The sequence below is a fragment of the Salmo trutta genome, chromosome 2, assembly GCF_901001165.1.
Source record: "Salmo trutta chromosome 2, fSalTru1.1, whole genome shotgun sequence".
NCBI classification, from domain to species: Eukaryota; Metazoa; Chordata; class Actinopteri; order Salmoniformes; family Salmonidae; genus Salmo; species Salmo trutta.
In genome coordinates this window covers 17,639,674-17,659,300 of record NC_042958.1, presented here as the reverse complement: position 1 = coordinate 17,659,300, position 19,627 = coordinate 17,639,674, and the positions used below count along the sequence as shown (strand labels likewise).

The 19,627-nt window shown below is 43.3% G+C and overlaps 1 protein-coding gene across 2 annotated transcripts in view; it reads left to right on the top strand.

The window, feature by feature from the left end:
- Positions 1 to 19,627, top strand: part of LOC115152342 (catenin delta-2-like) — a 412,167-nt gene that overhangs the window by 136,326 nt on the left and 256,214 nt on the right. For both annotated transcript variants that reach the window (XM_029697114.1, XM_029697124.1), the window contains exon 3: positions 16,406 to 16,521. In XM_029697114.1, coding sequence (XP_029552974.1) covers positions 16,406 to 16,521 — 116 coding nt within the window. The remainder of the gene's footprint in view (positions 1 to 16,405; positions 16,522 to 19,627) is intronic.

Below are 19,627 nucleotides of genomic sequence, written 5' to 3'. Positions count from 1 at the left end.
GATGGTATCACAGCTCAGGGTATCACAGCTCAGGAGAAGATCCATGTCAAGGGCAGGCAGATGTCAGTAATCCAGAGCAGTCACAAGGTATAGAACAGCAGGCAGGCTCAGAGTCAGGGCAGGCAAAATGGTCAAAACCGGGAAAACTAGAAAACGGAATAGGACTATGGGAAAAACACTGGTAGGCTTGACGAGTCAAGACGAACTGGCAACAGACAAGCAGAGAACACAGGTATGAATACACTGGGGATAATGGGGAAGATGGGCGACATCTGGAGGGGGGTGGAGACAAGCACAAAGACAGGTGAAACAGATCCAGGTGTGATCAAGGTGTGACAGTACACCACCTGGTATCCTTCCTGGGCGCATACCTGGTTGACCGGGATGTCGGCGATGGAACTCAGCAATGAGGGCTGGGTCCAGGATGTTCCTAGCGGGGACCCAGCACCTCTCCTCCGGGCCATAACCCTCCCAGTCAACCAGGTACTGGAATCCCCTGCCCATCAGTCAAACCTTTAGGAGGCACCTCACCGTGTACTACGGTTGGCTGTCAATGATATGGGGGAGAGGGGTGGCCCTGGAAACAGGAGACAAAGCACTGTGAGACATAGGTTTAATCCTAGACACATGAAAATTGGGATGTATACGGAGGGTGTGGGGCAACAGAAGATGAACAGCAGAGGGGTTAAGAATCTTGGAGATGGGGAAAGGGCTGATAAAACGGAGGGAAGTTTGCGGTACTCCACCCAGAGGCGCAAATCTTGAGTGGACAGCCATACCCTCTGCCCGAGACAATAACAGGGAGCCGGGGTTTGGTGGTGGTCTGCTTGTTGTCGATACCTGGAGGTGGTCTTGAGAAGAGCCGACCGGGCTCTCTTCCAAGTATGGCGACAGTGGCGGATGAACATCTGGACCAAGGATATGCCGACCTCTTCCTCTTGCTCCGGGAAGAGCGAGGGCTGATAACCCAGGGAACACTCAAAAGGCGAGAGACCAGTGGCAGAGCAGGGGAGGGTGTTGTGGGCGTATTCTACACACACAAGTTCCAGGTGGTGGGGTTGGCGGAGACAAGGCAGCGGAAACTTGTCTCCAGGTCTTGATTGGCTCGCTCCGACTGGCTGTTAGACTGAGGGTGGAACCCGGAGAGTCCATGGATCCGGAAGACGTGCTGCACCATGAGCTGGGCTGTCTCTTTGGCAGAGGGTAGCTTGGGGAGAGGAATAAAATGGCCGGCTTTGGAAAACCGGTCTACTACTGTCAGGATGACGGTGTTGCCATCAGACGGGGGGAGATCCGTGACGAAGTCCAGGGATATATGAGACCAGGGACGGTGAGTGACAAGAAGTGGTTGAAGCAGACCAGCCAGAGCTTGCCAAGGAGTCTTGTTCTGTACTCTTTAAATATCCTACCTCGGTGTCAGTGAAGGGCTGTTAAGTTAAAACCAAGATTCAAATTGAGAGGGTATAAGAGGGTATGCCATAGGCCTACCTATTTGTTAAATAAAATGGAAAAAGCACTTGTTAGCTAAGATTTTGAAGAAAATAAAACTGATCCGATTATATAAAGTGATCTATAACAGCGCAATGCTAGAAACAAGCAGTACAATACATGTGAAAGATGTGAGTTAGTACCCGCAAAACACCAGTCTCAACGTAAACAGTGAAGAGGCAACTCCAGAGTTGCAAAGAAAAAGCCATATCTCAGTCTGGCCAATAAAAAGAAAAGATTAAGCTGGGCAAAAGAACACAGACACTGAGGAACTCTGCCTAGAAGGCCAGCATCCCGGAGTCTCCTCTTCACTATTGACGTTGAGACTGGTGTTTTGCGGGTACTATTTCATGAAGCTGCCAGTTGAGGACTTGTAAGGCGTCTGTTTCTCAAACTAGACACTCTAATGTACTTGTCCTCTTGCTCAGTTGTGCACCGGGGCCTCCCACTCCTCTTTCTATTCTGGTTAGAGACAGTTTGTGCTGTTCTGTGAAGGGAGTAGTACACAACTTTGTACGAGATCTTCAGTTCTTGTCAATTTCTCGCATGGAATAGCCATCATTTCTTAGAACAAGAATAGACTGACGAGTTTAGAAAGTTATTTGTTTCTGGCCATTTTGAGCCTGTAATCGAACTCATAAATGCTGATGCCCCAGATACTTAACCCGTCTAAAGAAGGCCAGTTTATTTGCTACTTTAATCAGAACAACAGTTTTCAGCTGTGCTAACATAATTGCAAAAGGGTTTTCTAATGATCAATTAGTTTAAAAAAAATGATAAACTTGGATTTGCTAACACAATGTGCCATTGGAACACAGGAGTGAAGGTTGCAGATAATGGGCCTCTGTACGCCTATGTAGATATTCCAGCCGTTTCCAGCTACATTAGACATTTACCACATTAACAATGTCTACACTGTATTTCTGATCAATTTGATGTTATTTTAATGGACAAAAAATGTGCTTTTCTTTCAAAAACAAGGACATTTCTTAGTGACCCCAAACTTTTGAACGGTAGTGTAGGTAGGGCTAAAGTAACTATGCATAGATAATAAACAACGAGTAGCAACAGTGTAAAAACAAAGGGGGGGGGGGGGTAAATGTAAATAGTCTGGCTGGCCATATGGATATATTATTTTGTTTCTATGACATTCAGAGGCTGAGCTACAACCTTTTATAGCAGAGGAGACAAAACATGGACTTACTTGGGAAGTAATCTAATTCTGTCACTATCAGTTGATTAAGCTATTCACTTTCTGTACAATAGAATATGTTAAAACCCAGGCAGCTTTTAGGGAAACAATTGTGACCTTCTCTCGTTGGGTTAAGCCACAGAAGAAGAGTAGCCAGCAGTTAAAGCTTACATTTTTCTACTGTCTGGGGTGGAAAGGTAGGTCTAACTTTTGAAAGTACCATGCTCAGATTCCTAATGACGTCTCAGATGTAATTATTTGCAAACAGGGACAGTTAAGTTGCAAACAAGACACACTGTTTTGGCATTGAAGAAATATGATAAGGTGAACACATAGGCCTATCTCTCTGTCCATTCTTAACCTGTAATTTTGGTAATTTGTGTAGTGTTAAAAAAGATTCTGCTAATATCTAAAATGACATAGAATTGCATGAAATATTTCTAAAAGGCCTTTTTTTCTCTGAACTGCAAATACAATGATATATTAAATCAAATCATATTTTATTTGTCACATGTGCCGAATACAACAGGTGAAATGCTTACTTACAAGCCCTTAACCCACAATGCAGTTCAAGAAATAGAGTTAAGAAAATATTTACTAAATAAACTACTAAAAATATAATATAAAATGAACACAAGAAAATTACATAACAATAACGAGGCTATATACAGGAGGTACCTGTACCGAGTCAATGTGCGGGGGTACAGGTTAGTCGAGGTAATTTGTAAAGTGACTATGCATAGATATTAATCAGCGAGTAGCAGCAGTGTAAAAACAAGGGGGGGGGGGGGGTCAATGTAAATAGTCCGTGTGACCATTTGATTAATTGTTCAGCAGTCTTATGGCTTGGGGGTAGAAGCTGTTAAGGAGCCATTTGGTCCTAGACTTTGCACTCCAGTACCGCTTGCCGAAGAGCGTGATCACACAGTCATCTGGAAAAGCTGGTGCTCTCATGCATTCTTCAGTGTTGCTTGCCTCGAAGCGAGCTTTAAAGGCATTTAGCTCATCTGGTAAGCTCGTGTCACTGGGCAGCTCATGGCTGGGTTTCCCTTTGTAGTCCGTAATATTTTTTAAACCCTGCCACGTCCGACGAGTGTCAGAGCCGGTCTGGTAGGATTCACTCTTAGACCTGTATTGATGCTTTGCCTGTTTGATGATTTGTCTGAGGACATAGCGGGATATCTTATAAGCGTCCGGATTAGTGTCCCGCTCCTTGAAAGCCGCAGCTTTAGCCTTTAGCTCGGTGATGATGTTGCCTGTAATCCATGGCTTCTTGTTGGGAAATATAATCCATGTAATCCATGGAATCTGGTTGGGAAATTATAGTAACAGGCAATGCTTTTACAATAAAGGAGATCTTTCCACCCCATGTCTTGTCCACAGTGCGAACCCACAACCTTCTAGCCCGCAGCCCTATATGCTATAAAAATTCCTGTGTTGCCTTTTTAATGCTTACAGGACAAAGAACAGTTTCTAAAACTGCATATCGATGGCTCTGGTCTGTCCAAGCAGCAGTGGCTATTTAACATGTAAATCTTGGTGGGGCAAACTCAACACAACACAACACTAAATAATACATTCATTTCACTTTAATGGTGACAAACAGTGCCCACAAACTTATGTCAGGAACCGGCTCAAAGCCCGTAATGAAAAGGGAGACAACATGGAGATAAGGAATAACAAAAATATGTTAATTAACTGAGGTAACCTATATACAATTATATACAATTAACTATATACAATTAACAATGGTGTGTGTAGTCAGTAGTGTAAGTGAGTGCTTGCGTGTATAGATGTGATAATGAGGAGTGTTGAAAGATGCTAAAGCAAGCAAGCAAACAAGCAAACAAACAAACAAACAAACAAACTCTGCCACAACCAAAATCCGACAGTGTGTCTGCATGGAATGTCTCCTCAATGAATGGGGAAAAGGTCTATTTATCCCGGGACACACCCGGGCCCAGGTGTGTCCCATTTCGCTGACGACCCTCCCGGCTCTGCCCACTGACATCCTAATAAGGAAAACAAGAGCAAAGAGAAAGAATACGGCAGACAGAGTGGGAGGGTCGTCACACTTAGGGCCTACATAAAGATGTCCCAACAGCACAGCTTTCTTTTCAGCACCATGGAGTGAATCCTTACCAGTGCTACAGTACACCTGGCTATCAGCGGAGCCTTGTCTGGCAGTGAAACAGTTAATTCAGCCTCATCTACTGCCTTTTTTTTACATAGCTGATATGGCTGACTTGTTTAAACAAATGTGGTTTCTACTGACAATTGAGATGTACAAACTATGGCATAAGGGAACGACGCACAGATAAGAGGCAATACATAACTTTTATTAAGACATTCATGAGCGAGCTAAGACAGACATAGTCAATATAACCATTTATTTAGCACTTTTGAAATGTACAGCGACAGAATTCAGAACATGGGCCATCTTACAGTATTCTCCCTGTACACCAAGTCAGAACCGTAGGATAAATAAAGGGGGCATATAAGCAGACAATGAAAGCTCTTACAATATTCCATGATGACATTTCTCTAAAACAGGCTATAAGCTACATGTGCACCACCAAGTCAGAACAGTACACTAAGTTATGAGGGAGAACGGGACCAAATTAGGCACATGGGCTACTAACAACTTACTACATAACATACACTTAGTATTACTTTCTTACCTACAGTATTCATATCTCCCTGGCATATTGCATCATTTATACTGCATCATACAATACATTTTTGAACACACCGTTGTGCTGTGCTCACTTGAACAGGAAGGTGACGTGGTGGTCCTTCTTGTGGGCAAATTTTGTCATCAAACTTTGTCATCAAAGACTGGCATTCTCTGGATTTATGGTGCTTTCAAGACAATTGGGAACTCTGAAAAAAACAAGGTCGAATCATGATGTCAGTGATCTTCAGATCGGAGCTCTAGAAAGAGGCCAGAGTTCCCGACTTGGAATTTCGAGTTGGATGACCGTTCAAAACGTTTTTGTTTTTTTAGCTAAACAGGTGGGGCTCTGCCTTCCCTGAATGACGGTTTGCCACTGCCAAGAAGGGAGGGTAAACAGTAGACATGTTCTCTGCTATCCACTTTAATTATTATTATGGATTTAGGAGAGGATCACTTTTTTTGTGGTTTCCGTTGCATTTATTCCATTGCAGCCATTACAATGAGCCTGTCCTCCGATAGCTCCTCCCACCATCCTCCACTGACAAACACATATACACAGGAGGGGTGGGGGGGGGGGGGGGTCAACAAACAGCTGAAAGTGGGATCACAACACATATCGCTGGATGTCCTGCGGGTGGTGGACCATTATTGATACACATGGGAAAATGCTGAGCGTGAAAAACCCAGCAGCGTTGCAGTTCTTGACCCAAACTGGTGCACCTGGCAGATACTACCATACCATGTTCAAAGGCACTTCAATGTTTTGTCTTGCCAATTCACCCTCTGAAAGGCATACATACACAATGCATGTCTCAATTGTCTCAAGGCTTAAAATACTTATTTCACATGTCTCCTCCCCTTCATCTACACTGATTTGAAGTGACATCAATAAGGGATCATAGCTTTCATCTGGATTCTCTTGGTCAGTCTATGTCATGGAATGAGCAGGTGTTCCTAATGTTTTGTACACTCAGTACACTGTACATACACAATAGGCCTACTGCCAAACTAGGCCCGATACATCAAATATAATCAAAAATACTGCCAGGGCATCGTGACTATTAACGACAATTGCTAAGACACACTTGAAATATGCAAAAAACACATATTTAGCAGACACTCTTATCCAGAGCGATTTACAGGAACAATTAGGGTTGTGCCTTGCTCAAGGGCACATCGGCAGATTTGTTCACCTAGTCTGCTCAGGGATTTGAACCAGTGACTTTTCGGTTACTGGCCCAACGCTCTTAACCTACCTGGCGCCGCACGCACACAAGCACACACACACGTGCGTACACACAAATGTGTAAATACCCACACGTGCATACACACACACACACACACACACACACACCCACACACACACACACGTTATGTTCTTCATTCCTCGTGGGGACCTAAAGTGTATTTCCATTCAAAATCCTATTTTCTCTAAACTTAACCATAACTTTGACCCAAAACCAAAACCGAAACCTAACTCCTAAACCTAACCACTAAACCCTTACCCTAACCCTAATTCTAACCCTAACCCTAATTGTAACTCTAACCCAAAACCTAACCCCCAAGTTTAAAATAGCCTTTGTCCTCATGGGGATGTGGTAAATGTCCCCACGAGGGAGAATTTTCCTTGTTTTACTATCCTTGTGGGGACTTTTGGGGATTTCAGATCCCCACAGTAATAGAAGAACCAACACACACACACACACACACACACACACACACACACACACACACACACACACACACACACACACACACACACACACACACACACACACACACACACACACACACACACACACACACACACACACACACACACAGTCTTACAGAGTCTAGGACACAGAGCTGCAGTGGCATTTAGGCAGTGACATTTGCAGGTGACATTTCGTCTCTCTCCACAGTCACACAGTGTGAACCCAATCTCAATCTCCTCTCTGCCATCCCGGCTCAACACACCGGCTCTAATACTGACGGAGAGGAAGAAAGGAAAGTTCTGAATCTTAGGATGACCTGTTCAGGCTGAATAGGTGCCATCGCTGTTATTATATCCTCACATTCTACTGTCTTATAAAAGATTGTCTGGGTATGACGTTGTCTAGATAAAAGGCTGGGTGGTCTGTTGGAGTGTGGTGCTTATACTTTGTGTGTTTAATGTACAGTATGTTAGTGCCTTTGGATAAAAGTGTCTGCTAAATGAACATACTTGTTTCATTATGGATGTGTTTGGTTTTGCCAATAGCTAGTTCCTGTACCACTGTGGCTCTATATCATGTCAGGGTCACATAGTAGTGCATTGGGAAGTTGCTAATATAGAGTCTAGTTCCACTGAAGGTTTCTGAACTTTGTCATTGTTGTCTTGGCTTGCTGTTCGGGAGTGTAGGTAAAGTTTTAGTGGCTTGCTGTTACTTTTGTGACAAATGCATTTGTGGAGGGTGACGCCATCTCAAACTCACAGTTGAGTAATGTGATATTACATTGTCTACTTCACCACATTGGGAAAACCCTTCTAGTGAAGAACTAGAAAATACACTTTTCTTGAGTTTTGTTTTTCAGCTCTGTAACGATAGAGGGTTAACTTTTTCTCTCTTTGTTGGAAATGAGACAGCATGGAGACCTGCTGTTGTTTATCCTGTTCCCCTGGCTATAGAGAGAAACGTGTGTGTGTGTGTGTTGTTAGGTCCCCTGTTAGAGAGGAGTCTGTGTTTGTCTAGCATTGTTTGTTTATGAAGGGGCTCTTAAATTGGCTACTAAACAGAGCATAGCGAGACAGGCAGGGAGGGAGGGAGGGGGGAGAGAGAGAGGGGGGGAGAGAGAGAGAGCGAGATAGAGAAAGAGAGAGAGGCAAAGAAGGTTTAGGGAACAGGGCCTTCCCTTACCATGATCTTAATTAGACTATTCATCACATAAAAATTATAATGCACTCTACTGTTCAATTTCAGTATCCACACAAAACACACCACACACTCAAACAATACTATCAACGGCTCTGTTATGTCTAACTCTGTAAGTCTACCAGTGTTGTGTTTGAGACCACCTAAAGCGAGACCAAGTCAAGACCGAGACCGGGAGGGGGACAAGGGGTCTGAGACTGAGTCAAGACCGAGACCAGAAAAATGCGAGTCCAATTCAAGACTATAATTGTAATTTTGTCAAATCACCATCATAATAAGAGTTCAAAATGTCCAGTATTTCTGTGTTCATATTTCAGAACAACATATGGATTCTTTAGAAATTCAGAATAGTGAAAAAATGCATGCTGAGGGAAAATAGAGCCACTACAAATGATTACTAACCCAAACACAGTGGGGAACACATCCTATAAAATAATAATACTATTTTATAGGATGTGTTCTATAATAATAATGGTCATGATATTATTATTTTCAATGACATTTTCATCTAATCTCTTCAGTTTTTGTTGGAAAGGAAAGGGTTAAAAATGAAGAGATTAGATGAAAATGTCATTGAAAATAATCCTGATTGGATATTTTTTTCTCTTCAGTTTTTGTTTGAAAGGAAAGGGTTAAAACTGAAGAGAAAAAAATATCCAATCAGGATTGTTCTTTGCTTTTCTATGTTGGGAGATAAATCTAGCTAGCTAAATCAGCCATTGGCTAGGCCATCAGAAGCTAGATTCAGGCATCTGCTATTCAAATGTTTTAGGGCAAAATTTTTGGAGTGACAGTGGAATCAATCAATCAAATTCTGACTTAATGTGTGGGACCATTTTTATAAAAATGTATGGAAATTTCTAAATAAATCCCTGACAGTGTCACCAGAAAAGCACCCCCACACCATAACACCTCCTCCTCCATGCTTTGTGGGGGGAAATACACATGCGGAGATCATCCGTTCACCCACACCGCCTCTCGCAAAAAAAATGACGGTTGGAAGCAAAAATCTCCAATTTGGACTCCAGACCAAAGGACAAATTTCCATCGGTCTAATGTCCATTGCTCGTGTTTCTTCTTCTTATTGGTGTCTTTTAGTAGTGGCTTCTTTGCAGAAATTCGACCATGAAGGCCTAATTCACACACTCCTCTGAACAGTTGATATTGAAATGTGTCTGTTACTTGAACTCTGTGAAGCATTTATTTGGGCTGCAATTTCTGAGGCTGGTAACTCTAATGAAGTTATCCTCTGCTGCAGACGTAACTCTGTTCTCCTCATGAGAACCAGTTTCATGATAGTGCTTGATGGATTTTGTGACTGCACTTGAAGAAACCTTGAAATCCTTGAAATGTTCCGCATTGACTGACCTTCATGTCTTAAAGTAATGATTGACTGTCGTTTCTCCTTGCTTATTTGAGCTGTTCTTGCCAATATATGGACTTGGTCTTTTACCAAATAGGGCTATCTTCTGTATACCACCCCTGCCTTGTCACAACACAACTGATTGGCTCAAACGCAATAAGAAGGAAAGAAATTCCACAAATTAACTTTTAACAAGGCATTCATTGAAATGCATTCCAGGTGACTACCACATGAAGCTGGTTGAGAGAATGAATCAAGGCAAAGGGTGGGTATTTGAAGAATCTCAAATATAAGATATATTTTGATTTGTTTAACACTTTTTGGTTACTACATGATTCCATATGTGTAGTTTTGATGTCTTCACTATTATTCTACAATGTAGAAAATAGTAAAAATAAAGAAAACCCTTGAATGAGTAGGTGTGTCAAAACCTTTGACCCGTAGTGTATACTAAGGCATTTGTGAAAATTCTATAGGAATATAGAGTGGGAAAGCAGCCGTGCGTTTGGACAATTAATATACACTGCAGTAAATAAAACCTAATAAAAACATCTGTTTTGTCCAGGACCGGAATCTACACAGACCGGTGTGCTGTAGCCAATCAGAACTACAGTAGACCTTTATACAAATAAGCCATTTGCCACACAGGCCCGCCATCATTCACTTTGAACTGGACTTTGTGTTTACAGGCGGTTACAACAGCGCGACTTTAGATCATTATAACGCATTCGCCAAAAGCTGCAAAATACACCTGAATGGATTTCTGTAAATATGTAAACACCACGGGAGTCCTCTTACATTTGGGAACTTCACAGTTCTATTGATTAAACAACCATGAAAATGTGTGCTCTCTCTCCCTCAGTTATGCACATCAACGACAACAAGATCAACAACTAGTGCTAGCCAGAGCAAGATGAGCTAATATCTATTGAAGGACCATTAGATAAACCCTCTGAAACTTTTTCAGCTAATTGGCTGTCAAATTTGCACTGATAAAAGATGGTTCAATTCTAGCCTCCTTGTCCTTCTGCAGCTTGCCTGCCAATGCATGCTTGTCCCAGCCCAGCACAAAGGCTAACTGGCTAAAGATGGCTTGCTTGCTAGCTAGCTACTTCCAGACACAAATGAGAGAACACCTCACTCTGACCATTTTACTCGCTGTAGCAGAGCTGGTTAGTCTATTTACATGTTATCTAAAGCATTCTTGACAAACTATAATTTTTTTTGCCTATGTTTACTGACACTGGACATATTCAGCAGGTGTTGCATGTTCGTAAATTCATCAGTTGTTCTGGGCTCATGCACAATCAGACAAGAGTGCTCTGAATTTGGAGTTCTTGCTAGCTAACCAAATGACACCTGCATCTCTAGCTGTGTATAGCCACCGAAAAACAGTATGAGGGGAAAAAGTCAGTCAGTCGGTCACTCCTCCAATGACATGACATCCTCCTAGCAGCTAGCTAGCTATCAAACTAATATTAGGGTCTGTGTTTTTAGCTTGCTACATAAATAGATGAGCTAGCCTATTAGCCACATTATGACTGACTTGTGATCATTGCGCTTGCCAGCTGTGATTTACAACCTGATACCAAGAAATGTATTGGTGAATTATATGAATCTATTCTGCCAACAATGCCTTAGTGTACGTCACGGAACATTGAGTCAAATATAATACATTTTTAAAACCCCTTATGAAGTTGGTTTTGTAGCATAAACTGGGAATTTGATATTTTTGACTGATATTATCATTGTTTTTTTGTTTCATATATGCAAAGTAGTTAAAACGCTGTAATTTTCACTCTCCAAATCACACTTTTTAAAAATAAAAATGTGATGGTCTTAAGTCCACAACAATAATAAACCATATCAATCTGATTGGGTGGGCCTGTCAGGGAGTTGGTGGGCCTCTGTTCATTCAGGCCCATCCATGTCTACGCCACCTGCTGACTTACCTTTTTCAATACCTAGTTTACACACCCATTGCTGCCTTAGTTAGCATTTACTGGTAGATATCATACGTTGAAACGTCTTTCCTACCTAGCTGATAATTTAGTTTTTTACTCTGCTGGTCTCCGGAAGAAATTACATGTCCTCACTGTCCGAGACCGAGTCAAGACGGAGTACAACTGTATCCTACACAGAGGCAAGACCGACACTCATTATGTGGTCTCGAGTATTACACAGCATTGATGTCTACAGTACCATTCCCCTTGCTCCCACTCTCCATCCCTCTTTACCTCTATCCCTCCATCCTTCCATCCCTCCTTCCCTACCTCACTATCTCTCACCGTCTGTGTATTCTCTCTCTCCACCTCATCCTCTGTTCTCTCTAGTTGTTAGGAAACATAGCAGACCACACTTTTAGAAAAAAGTTTCCAAAAGGGTTATTTGGCTGTCCCCATAGGAGAACCCTTTTTAATTCCAGGTAGAACTGTTTTGGGTTCAATGTAGAACCCCTGTGGAAAGGGTTCTACATGGAACACAATAGGGTTCTACCTGGAACCAAAAGGGTTCTACTTGAAACCAAAAAGGGTTCTTCAAAGATTTCTCCTATAGGCACAGCCAAAAAAAAACTATTAGGTTCTAGATAGCACCTTTTTTTCTAATAGTGCAGAGCTATTCGATTGAGCTTCTCATAATTGTAGGAGAGCAGAGAGAGAGGTATGACAGAGACAGAGAGAGAGCGAGAGAGACAGAGAGAGTGAGAGAGCGTGAGTAGGAGAGGAGTGAGGAGTTCCTCTGTACAGTTTAACACGCTGAGACAGGCAGTGTGTCTGTCTGTATGTCTGTCTGACATCTCTTACTGAATGTTTGTGCTTCTGGTCTAATAGAACACAGCCTCAGGTCCTTATCAACAATCCTTCTCTCTCTTTTCTCTTTATCTCTCTCTCTCTCCCTGTCTCTTCCTCTATTTCCCAGGTGCCTGTAATGATTTAACCTGTAATTTAAAAATACCAAATACTTCAAAGTGTTGCTGTGTTTGGGTGTTGAATATTTTAAACAAGTTTTTTTGCCAGCTAGTTGCAGTCAGAAGTCTTAGTTTTGCTGTTATAATATCTGTGGACAGTTTTTGTTTTGTGTGTGTGTGTCACATCTTCTCCTGCTCCTCCCCTCGTAGCCTACGACATCGCCGGAATACTAACCACCGGTCCTGGGATTCTTCATTACGCACACCTCACACTCATTATTACGCGCACCTGTTAATCATTATGATTCACACCTGGACTTCATTACCTTCATAATTTCCTCCCCTTTATATGTCACGCTCTTATGTTCACTCACCAGTTGGTATTATTCTTGTGTACCGGCGTGTAGCCTCATAGAATTGTGTCGTTCTTGGTTTTGTTGTTTTATTGAATGTTTCACATGCACCTGCTTCCTGACTCACAGTGCCATTATTACAGTGTGTGTGTGTTCCAACTCATAACAACCTACCCTTCAAAAGTAGACCTTTTCTATGAGTTGGTCAGTACAGCAGAGACCACTAGATACACAACTAACAGTGTCAAATGAAATACGCTCTCCCCACAGCCCTAGTCTACTGACTGTCTCATTGACCTGCATGGCAGAGGATATGTATGTATTGAACAAAGAAATGTTAACTGAATCCTGCAGTCAGGAGAGAACAATAACACAGGTGTGTGTAGGTGCTCCGCAGCGATACAGGTGCACTGTGTGTGTGTGTGTGTCAGTTGGAGACCACACCCTCTCAGGTGAGGCAACAGCAGATGGGCCATGAGACAATCCTGCAGGATCAAAACACTGATATGAGAGAGAGAGAGAGAGAGAGAGAGAGAGAGAGAGAGAGAGAGAGAGAGAGAGAGAGAGAGAGAGAGAGAGAAAACTCTAATCGTCTCCTTGTCCTACATGCCCCAGGGCTGGTAACAGTACACTACACTAAATCAGACACACAATACACACAGCTTCTATGGAGGGGTCTTCATGTCACTCAACTCCTATGATAAAGACTCGGAAATTCTTCAGTAACGGACATGAACTTAACATGAAGCAAAACAAAACCTCAAAGTGACTACGGATAGTCTTTTCGTGGTTTTCAAACCTCTCCTCGGGGACCCCCAGACATTTCACAATTTTGAGCTGGCCCTGAACTAGCTCACCTAATTCAAGTGGTCAAGGGCTTGAAACCTATATAACTACACACAAGAAGACAGTGGAGGGAGCAGAGGAAGAGTGGAGGAGAGGAAGAAGAGAAAATTATCTCATTGACAGTGTTTTTTATGCATGAGAGCAAGTCCCCTTTCATTCCCCCTCTCTCTCTCTCTCATCCATGTCTCTCTCTCGCTCTGATTAGGGCAGCTTTAAAGCAGAAGGTTATAATTTCAATGGCCTCACACACTCTCTCTCTGTCCCAAAACCGTCTGTTATTAGCTGCAGATTGACCACTTTACTCTGATGACCTAACACCAGGGGGACTCTGTCCTGAATGGGAAATAGGACTCATTAAAGGACTCTATTACCACGCACAGGGACACCAGGTTTGGGTTTATAAACAGAAACGTTGACAATTTAGTCTTCATCTCAAACACATTTAACTGTCATTTCACCCCGAATGCACTTACCATTTCCAACCACTTCTCTGCTCCTTTTGCTGTGAAAAAGCTGTGAACTTGTATGTGTGTGTGTCTTTTTGGTGCATCCGTGCATGTACGTGCGCACGTGAGCGTGTTCGTGTTAGACGAGTTACTGGGCTGATGAGCGATGTAAGAGCGGTTTCTGGGGGATTCTACTGATGCTATAGTGACCTTTGTGGCTAGTTGTTCTGCTGTTCTATTCAGGTCTGGTAGACACACACCCTTACGTTACTCACAAAGTGTGTTGGAATTCAAATCTGTTCTCTTTCGCGTGCACGCACGCACACACACATACAAACTCACACACAGACGTGAAGGCAGGGTCGCGCAGTTCACAGAGGACTATTCTAAACTCATGCCTATGGTGCATGTGCTGATAAATCTAGGCTAAGGACGTTGTTTGGGTCTGAGATTTGAGGGAATGTTTTTTTTTGGGGGGGGGGGGTCAAGTGCTTTTAGTTTGACACTTTTCCTGACTGATGTTCATCTTAGATGGCAGTAGAGTTAAGATTTGTTATAATCGTTTATCTCTGGTCTGTTTGCATTTTGAGCTTTGTTTTTGCTTGTAGTTTGAGCTTTCTCTCTGTCTCTGTTTCGATTAAAGGAAAGGAGAAAGGTGAGGAACAGAGGAAAGTAGAGGGGAGGTGAGGAATGGTGGAAAGACAGGGGAGAGAATAGATGGATGAGAGAGCAGAGTTGTAGAGAGGAAAGCAGAGGAGAGGTGGTGAAAGGACTGGGGAGAGGAGATGAGGGGTAGTGGAGGATAGGGATTTGAGCTGGGGGTGTACTGGGCTGATGTGTTGGGGTCGGGAGGAAGAGAAAGGATTTGGGGTGGGGTGAGATTTCAGATTGTGGCTGGGGATCAACTCATTCACCCGCCCAAATGGCTTTCAAAAATCTATTTCACATATACACACACACACATACGCACAAACCCTTTCACAGGCGTAGAGATCAGTGTACTATCGATCCGCTTCTGGCCGTGATTAAACCAAATACACACACACACAGGTCGGTCTCCTCTGTGAGCCTCATCAGTCTGGGTTGTAGATGATGGCTTTGGAGACTGATATGAAGAACCACCATTAAGCCACTTAACCACCTAATAAATCAGCTGCTGCAATCCACACACATGCACGGGCACACCCGCACACACATTCGGACGCAATACTCCCCTTGAAGACTTTCCCAGTAGAAAAGCCCTTACATTGTCGAGAATGACCTGTGAGCTATGGTATGTGTCTATCTGTGTGTAGTACTGGGTGCTGGATCTGTGTATTAATAATTAAGAGTCTATTGACGTACCCGTGTGTCAATCTAATTAAAATAATAACAAAATCCTCATCAAAATCCGTCAGTTTAAGCCAGAGATATCTGTTTTTTGCATGGGCTGTGTCTCAATCCATCTGCCTATGTCGGCCTTCCGCATCTGCGGTGGAAAGTGACAGAGCTACAGCGCTGTTTGTCAGACCAGGAGACTTCATGAAAATTGGTCTTCACACAAAAACGTCTGTAGTGTCCACACTGTTTGGCTACTAACTAATATGACCACTCTATGGAAGGATGAGACACTTACGAACCTGATGGTATTCTCTGTTTTGCTCTACGACCTCCAAAAGCCCAATGGGACTCGTCTGAAGTTGGTACCGCCGAGGTGCCAACTTCTGTCTGTAGTGTCCAAACTGTATGGGCTACAAACGAATATGACCCCACTATGGAAAGGGGAGACTCCCACAAACACGATGGTGGTCTTAGATTTGCTCTATGACCTAAAGGTAACCCATACAAATTAATGTAAGTATGGAGGTTTTTTGTGCCAACAAAAAACGGGGTTAAATATGTGTCCAAAAAACATAAATATTTCCTGAGTTTTCTTATATCTCCTAGATATAGGAAAGACACTTCAAAACCTTAATTCTTTTTTTTACTGTCTTTTTTTGGCCATTTATGAATGTGTTATTCAATGCGATTCTATGGGCTAGAGTTGTAAAGGCCAAATGTAACATTTTATCAATTAATTTGAACTAATTTTTTTATACATACAGGGGTCCTAAAACTCTAAATGAAATAGCTAAATGATCCATAGTATGACCATAAAACAATTCCATATGTTAGCTTAGTAGAACCCCCCACCCCCCACAAAAAAGGTTTTAGAGGTTTTCATGTGTGTGTATCTCTCCCTATCTCTCTCCCCTGTAGGAGCTGCAGTTTGAGAGACTGACCCGTGAGCTGGAGGCAGAAAGACAGATTGTAGCCACCCAGTTGGAGAGATGCAAGCTGGGCTCTGAGACTGGTGGAAGTATGAGCAGCATCAGGTAACACACCTGTCTGTGTGTGTGGTGTGTGTGAGTGTGTTGGGATAGGGGGGTTGTGTGTGTAGAATGGCCAGCTAGCTCCCAGGGTGGAACTCTCTTTATAAGTATTCTCTCAGGGGGACACATTAATCTGTGACACACTCTGACTCTTTGACACCTTAAAATGAGCTGAGAGGATAATTCGTTTTTCGTGTGTGTGTGCGTGCGTGGGTGTTTATGTGTGTGTGTGTGTGTGTTGGGGAGGAGGGTTGTGTGTGTAGAATGGCCAGCTAGCTCCCAGGGTGGAACTCTCTTTATAAGTATTCTCTCAGGGGGACACATTAATCTGTGATACCCTCTGAATCTTTGACACCTTAAAATGAGCTGAGAGGATAATTAGTTTGTCCTGTGTGTGTGTTTGTGCATGTGTGTGTGTGTGCATGCGCGCCCACACTAACTGTCATCATGGGAGCGTACTTTAATGTTCCAGTGTTAATTAGTTAATTAATTAGTACATTAGTACAACCACGGCCCTAGATTGTCCAAAAACAGTTAAATTATGTTTGGCAATTATGAGTATGACCTTGGGATGCCAAAACTATTGGCAAATGGTTTTCAGAAGACGAGAAAGAGCACATAATGAAAAGAGGGAGGTAGGAGAATGAAGGAAGGAGGGAGGAGGGGGGCAGAGGAGAGGACGTCAGTATGTGATTAGCATGAGAGTTAGCTTCTGTATGCTAACAGCTCTGAGCAAGAGACAGTGGAACAGAGCGGTACTAAATTCAGACTGTGTGTGTGTGGCAGCTTCAGGTGTCTCCCTATCTCCTTATCTGCTTCGTAGACAATGCAGATAATGATGCATTACATTATTACACGTTACATTATTCAGAGATAGAGGTAGAATGAGAGCCGATACCGGTTCACATTGACTCTGTACCGGTACCCCCTGTATATAGCCCTATTGTTATTCACTGCTGCTCTTTAATTATTTGTTATTCTTATATCTTACTTTTTTTAGGTATTTTCTTAAAACTGCATTGTTGGTTAAGGGCTTGTAAGTAAGCATTTCACTGTAAGGGTTGTATTCGGCGCATGTGACAAATACAATTTGATTTGATTTGATAGGAGAGGGTTGAAGTTTGACTCTTCTGACTGTTAACAAATAAAATCAAAGTTTATTTGTCAATTGTGCCGAATACAACAGGTGTAGTAGACCTTACAGTGAAATGCTTACTTACAAGTAAAAATAAGGTATTAGGTGAACAATAGATAAGTAAAGAAATAAAAACAACAGAAGTAAAAACAACAGTAAAAAAGACAGTGAAAAATAACAGTAGCGAGGCTATATACAGGCACCGGTTAGTCGAGCTAATTGAGGTAGTATGTACATTAATGTATATTTAAAGTGACTATTCATAGATGATAAACAAAGAGTAGCAGCAGCGTAATAGAGGGGTTGGGGGGGGGGGCACACAACACAAATAGTCCGGGTATCCATTTGATTACCTGTTCAGGAGTCTTATGGCTTGGGGGTAAAAACTGTTGAGAAGCCTTTTGATCCTAGACTTGGCACTCCGGTACCGCTTGCCATGTGGTAGTAGAGAGAACAGTCTATGACTGGGGTGGCTGGGGTATTTGATCATTTTTAGGGCCTTCCTCTGACACCGCCTGGTGTAGAGGTCCTGGATGGCAGGCAGCTTAGCCCCAGTGATGTACTGGGCCGTACGCACTACCCTCTGTAGTGCCTTGCGGTCGGAGGCCGAGCAGTTGCCATACCAGGCAGTGATGCAACCAGTCAGGATGCTTTCGATGTTGCAGCTGTAGAACCTTTTGAGGATCTGATGACCCATGCCAAATCTTTTTAGTTTCCTGAGGGGGAATAGGCATTCTCGTGCCCTCTTCACGACTGTCTTGGTGTGTTTGGACCATTCTAGTTTGTTGGTGATGTGGACACCAAGGAACTTGAAGCTGTCAACCTGCTCCATTACAGCCCCGTCGATGAGAATAGGGGCGTGCTCGGTCCTCCTTTTCCTGTAGTCCACAATCATCTCCTTAGTCTTGGTTGCGTTGAGGGATAGGTTGTTATTCTGGCACCACCTGGCCAGGAGTCTGGCCTCCTCCCTGTAGGCTGTCTCATCGTTGTCGGTGATCAGGCCTACCACTGTTGTGTCGTCTGCAAACTTAATGATGGTGTTGGAGTTGTGCCTGGCCACACAGTCGTGTGTGAACAGGGAGTACAGGAGGGGACTGAGCACGCATCCCTGAGGGGCTCCAGTGTTGAGTATCAGCGTGGCAGATGTGTTGCTACCTACCCTCACCACCTGGGGGCGGCCCGTCAGGAAGTCCAGGATCCAGTTGCAGAGGGAGGTGTTTAGTCCCAGGATCCTTAGCTTAGTGCTTACTATGCTGTTGAAAACTTAGTTGTAGTCAATGAATAACATTCTCACATGTGTGGATTGTGGAGTGCAATACAGGTTGCATCATCTGTGGATCTGTTTGGACGGTATGCAAATTGGAGTGGGTCTAGGGTTTCTGGGCTAATGGTGTTGATGTGAGCCCTTACCAACCTTTCAAAGCACTTCATGGCTACGGACGTGAGTGCTACGGGTCTGTAGTCATTTAAGCAGGTTGCCTTAGTGTTCTTGGGCACAGGGACTATGGTGGTCTGCTTGAAACATGTTGGTATAACACACTCAATCAGGGACATGTTGAAAATGTCAGTGAAGGCACCTGCCAGTTGGTCAGCAAATGCCTGGAGCACACGTCCTGGTAATCCGTCTGACCCCGCAGCCTTGTGAATGTTGACCTGTTTAAAGGTCTTAGTCACATCGGCTACAGAGAGTGTGATCATACAGTCATCCGGAACAGCTGATGCTCTCATGCGTGCCTCAGTGTTGCTTGCCTCAAGGTGAGCATAGAAGTGATTTAGCTCGTCTGGTAGGCTCGTGTCACTGGGCAGCTCATGGCTGTGCTTCCCTTTGTAGTCTGTAATAGTTTGCAAGCCCTGCCACATAAGATGAGCGTCGGAGCCGGTGTAGTACGATTCAATCTTAGCCCTGTATTGACGCTTTGCCTGTTTGATGGTTCGTCGGAGGGCATAGCAGGAATTCTTTTAAGCTTCCGGGTT